Genomic DNA, 4,395 nt, shown 5'->3' on the forward strand with positions numbered 1-4,395 from the left:
TGTGACTTGGACATTATGGCTTCGGCTCATCGGGTTTGTTTCTTTTTATGACCCATTACATGACCAAGCCCATTTGCCACAGATCGGTGTTTATAGACCACAACCACCTTGGCTCGGAACCCATAACCCCACTGTACGTGTGTTATCTATATAACTATATAAAGCATCTTCCATGGACATAATAGTAATTTCAAGCAACTTTTTTAAGATGGCATATGAAAAGCCAATTAAAATTCCTAATTTTTTCTCATTTTCTCTCATTATTGCCCCTCCCCTTTAACACACCGGCCTCTTCTTTTCCCTTATGAAAACCCTACGACGTGTCTTCACTCTTCAATTGCAGATGAAGCGTCTGGACTTCCAGCAGTTTCCATCGCCCCCTCTGCTCTATAAAAACACAAAAGGGAGGGATAATGAGGAAGATGAAGCGCAAGAAAGGAATGATTTTCGTTGAAGAAGCCTCGAGTTGTTTGTCGGAATTCCATCAACAGTTTGTAGAAGAGCTTAATCAGCATGGAATAGATGGTATGAAAATTCTTCACTCATTTTCAATTGTTAACTTGTGTTGTTCGTGCACATTTACTAATTAGTCCTTTGTGTTCTTGAATTTATATGAATGCAGAGGCCGCCCCGAAAAAGATCTTGGAGCTGATGATTAATCCAGATTTTACGATTTTCGTCAGTGGATCCACAAGGTACACCGATCTCAACTGTTTGAATATTAATCCAGATTTTACGATTCAATTATTATCTGTTTGTTGTTAATCGTGTTGTTAGGTTACAATATGCAATTGGCAGATTTATAACTGTTGTAGATAATCCCCCGTCTCATAAACGCCAAAAGGTCACAGGTGCCTTCAATTTCATGCTTATTGATTCAATTTTGGTTCAATTTCATATTACTTTTATTTCTTAAAGGGTTGTTCAGACTAGAAGAAACAAAGGCTCACCTACCATTGGTGTTAATCAAACTCTTTTAAAGATTCTATAGAGAGAAACTAAAGTTTTCAATGGCGATGTCGAAGCTACAGCCGCCTCTCTGGAATCACCCTGCTGGCCCCAAAACCAGTGAGTCTTTTCTTTTAAAACTTTTTATTTTGATTTTAATCATGATAATTACATGAAATTAGGTTCTTTAGGTTTATTCGTTGATAATTTTTTAGGCATTTTATTCTAGATGATTATCTGATTTATATATCCATCGATTGAACAAATATTAAATTGAACTGCGTCTATTGATTTTGTTATTGAGAATATGATATGGAGTATAATAGATGTGCCACAGTTTGACTTCTAAGTCAAAGGTAATACTTGTCAATTGCGAAATAGATAGGGATTTTGGTACCATTTTCCCCCAATTACTTAAACCCGATTTATATTTTAATAATTTTGTTCTGGGTATTAATCAATTTCAACCTTTTTCGGCACCTTATTATTTCGCTTAACCACATACGGAGGGGGAACATGCTGCATCCTCATAATCCCGTCTTTAACACTTTTAACTGTGAAACTACCCCGCCCAAAACCCCCGACCACGTGTCCGGTTTATTCGACAACCGCGGCTGTCCCAGCAACGCATTAAGCTGCTGGACCTCGCTGATTTCAGCCCCATTTACCAACCTAGACGGTAGTGGAAGAATGGTGGTTCGATTCTATTTTTTTGCTAGCGGTTATGTTCTTGATTTGCAACATTTTTTTACAGAAGAATGTGAAACGAAAGTGTGTAATAAAATTTTAGATTGAATAATAGCAATTTCATTTTTGTTTAGGATTTTGATTTTTTTTAATTTATGTATATAATTTCTTACTCAAGTTCTCTGATGGCATGTTCTTTCTTAACAAGAACCACCACTGCAACTGGTGGTGAGTGGAGCCGTTGTTGATATTGGTTAGTCGAAGATTTCTCAATAAAGTTTTGGGAGCCGGACTCGATTCTCATATACAGATGCTATTGAAATATACACCAAGAATACGTGGGTGTCGGTTTTTTCACTTTCAGTTAGCAAAGGGATTTATAACTTATTTAGAAAGATTTTGTTTTTTAAGAGGTCTGATTGATTTTTTTATATATGTACTCGGTGTCTGAATAAATTTCTTGCTTCTTCAAGAGCTCAGGTCCCTCAGCGTCCTTGTATTTCTATAAAGTATTGGTGGAAAGATGGCGTGTTATTTTAAAGAGGCAGCCACAAAAGTTCTCTTTTTTACTCATTTTAGATATAAGATTTGTTACTTTCTATCTTTAAACCTTAAAAACAATCCAAAAGAAGCCTATTGTATCAATATCCTCATCACAGTTACATGTGTATATGTGCTATATGTAATCTATATGAATTATCATGTGTAAGTTTTGTGAATCGTCAACTACTCCTGCAGGTGGTTTTAAAAACATGCAGATGTGTTGAACAATTAAGTTTGAGTGGCATCAACTTAGGGGGCGGCGTTTGGTTCGCGGAATTAAAATTTAAACATTCCAATTGGATTTTTTTTTTGTTGGAATTGGAATCTCAATTCCATTTTTGTTGTGTTTGGTTGTCAAATGAATTGGAATCCATCACCCCGACACCCACAACCCCTGGTTCGAGTCAAAACTGTACGGGTGGAAACAATACGGTTCGAAACGGTTCGGGTTGTAACGTTGCATACCAAGACGGTTCGCATCGAAACGGTTCCCGGCAAAACGGTACGGGTCGAAACGGTTCGATTTGAAACGGTACGGTCGAAACCGTTCGCGTCGAAACGGGCGTCAAAATGGTTCGCGTCAAAATGGTACGGGTCGTAACGGTACGAGTTGAAATGATTCGCATAGAAACGGTTCGGATCGAAACGGTATGAGTTGAAATGGTGCGGGTCGAAATCGTTCGAGTAGAAATGGTTCGCGTAGAAATGAGTGTTTTCAGTGAACGAACTTAGCGAAAAGAAACTGTTTCAGCGGATAAACAGCGAATGAACTATAAACCAAGTTATGCGAATTAACACTTCTGCGATGGATATTTCTGCGCAAACGAAACAGTTCCGAACGAACAAATACTACAGATCTAACTCAGCGGATAAAGTTTGAATCTGCAGTACACTCGACCGAATGGACAAACTTTCAGCTTGTTTTAGCGCAATTCCCAGCGAATGAATTTTTGAGTTTCGACTGAACTAACTTTTAGCGAATGGTCAAACTTTCAGCAAATGAATCAACTCACTGATTTACGAATAATCCAAAATCAGATCCGTTATTATTCAGACTTGCTTCAGTCTTGCGGATTCGTGAAACAACTTCCAACTATAATCTGTGCAAACTGATTTAATTTGTTCTCGTATTAACAGCTTCTAACAAATGAACCAGAATCTGCGGATAAACGAACGGAATTCTACAAATGTATAACTCTGCAGATGAACACCATTTTCAGACTTGCGCGAATATATGTGCGGATCCGAAATATGTGTGTGTATAACGGTGGATGTACTGAGATGATTCAGCTAATACAAACTGATTCTGCAGCGTATAAACATAAAACAGGTCTGCTGATTTGTGTTTGAACGTGCAGATCTGTGCAGAATGAATTTTCAAAACCTGTGCAACATCTGTCATCAAAACACTTCTTGATCTGTTCAAATGTAGAATTTCAGATCCGCCTGAATTACGATCAATAAGTGTTGATTCGCTGCAATTACTGAAAAACAGATTCTGTGCGTATCTAAACTGTATCAGATCCTGGAACCAGATCCGTAACTGTTAAGTTGATACGTAATATAAAACGAAATGATTGATAAACAAACTAACTTTCTGACCCCGCCGCAACGCGCGGGTTTCCCACTAGTATACAATATGTGTACAAAGTAGACCAAACATGTACGCACGGTTTGATCACGACCCGAATTACAACACAACGTTCATAGACTGCCGCAACAAAATACCCGCGAATTTAGCGGTGAGAAATGATATGTTTCTTATTTTTAGAAGAAAAAAAAAATATGTTTTCGAGGAGGTATTGACATAAAACAGTATACATTTATGATGCCCATAAGGAACTTCTCTGAATGAAATTATTATGGAACTCTTTGGTTCATAAAGTAAATAAAACAACCAACGTAGTATTGATTCGTATAAATAAAACGAAAAGATAAATAAATGATGAAATTACGTTTCCGTAGTCCAAAATATCGATAGAAAGCCTATTAATCTAATACTTCTGTCTTTTGAAACTTCGTAACCAATAACCTCGCATTCGTTGTTGACCAACTGAAAAAAAAAACAATCATCACCATCACCTAACATTCGACTTAAATCATATCATACCATCCAATAACACTAAATCTACTGTAAACAATGTATACGAAAGAAAATATATTAGTGACAAATTGAAAAATGTAGTAAAAACTAAAATAAAGTTAATCAATAATGTC

The 4,395-nt window shown here is 36.9% G+C and overlaps 1 protein-coding gene across 6 annotated transcripts; it reads left to right on the plus strand.

The window, feature by feature from the left end:
* Positions 1-247: 247 nt before the first annotated feature.
* Positions 248-3,707, plus strand: LOC110881251. 6 transcript variants are annotated; one of them, XM_035975489.1, is made up of 5 exons: positions 248-525; positions 623-695; positions 778-844; positions 929-1,068; positions 2,374-3,707. In XM_035975489.1, the coding sequence occupies exons 1-4, from the start codon at positions 414-416 to the stop codon at positions 989-991; spliced, it is 315 nt and encodes a 104-aa protein (XP_035831382.1). In that variant the 5' UTR covers positions 248-413; the 3' UTR covers positions 992-1,068; positions 2,374-3,707. The 6 variants fall into 6 exon arrangements, with proteins under 6 accessions (XP_035831382.1, XP_021985281.1, XP_021985265.1 ...); XM_022129589.2 differs by lacking the exon at positions 2,374-3,707 and adding an exon at positions 1,844-2,176 and having other exon boundaries at positions 919-1,068; XM_022129578.2 differs by lacking the exon at positions 2,374-3,707 and adding an exon at positions 1,844-2,176 and having other exon boundaries at positions 249-525; positions 778-851; positions 919-1,068.
* The last annotated feature ends 688 nt before the right edge of the window (positions 3,708-4,395 follow it).

The sequence above is a fragment of the Helianthus annuus genome, chromosome 1, assembly GCF_002127325.2.
Source record: "Helianthus annuus cultivar XRQ/B chromosome 1, HanXRQr2.0-SUNRISE, whole genome shotgun sequence".
NCBI classification, from domain to species: Eukaryota; Viridiplantae; Streptophyta; class Magnoliopsida; order Asterales; family Asteraceae; genus Helianthus; species Helianthus annuus.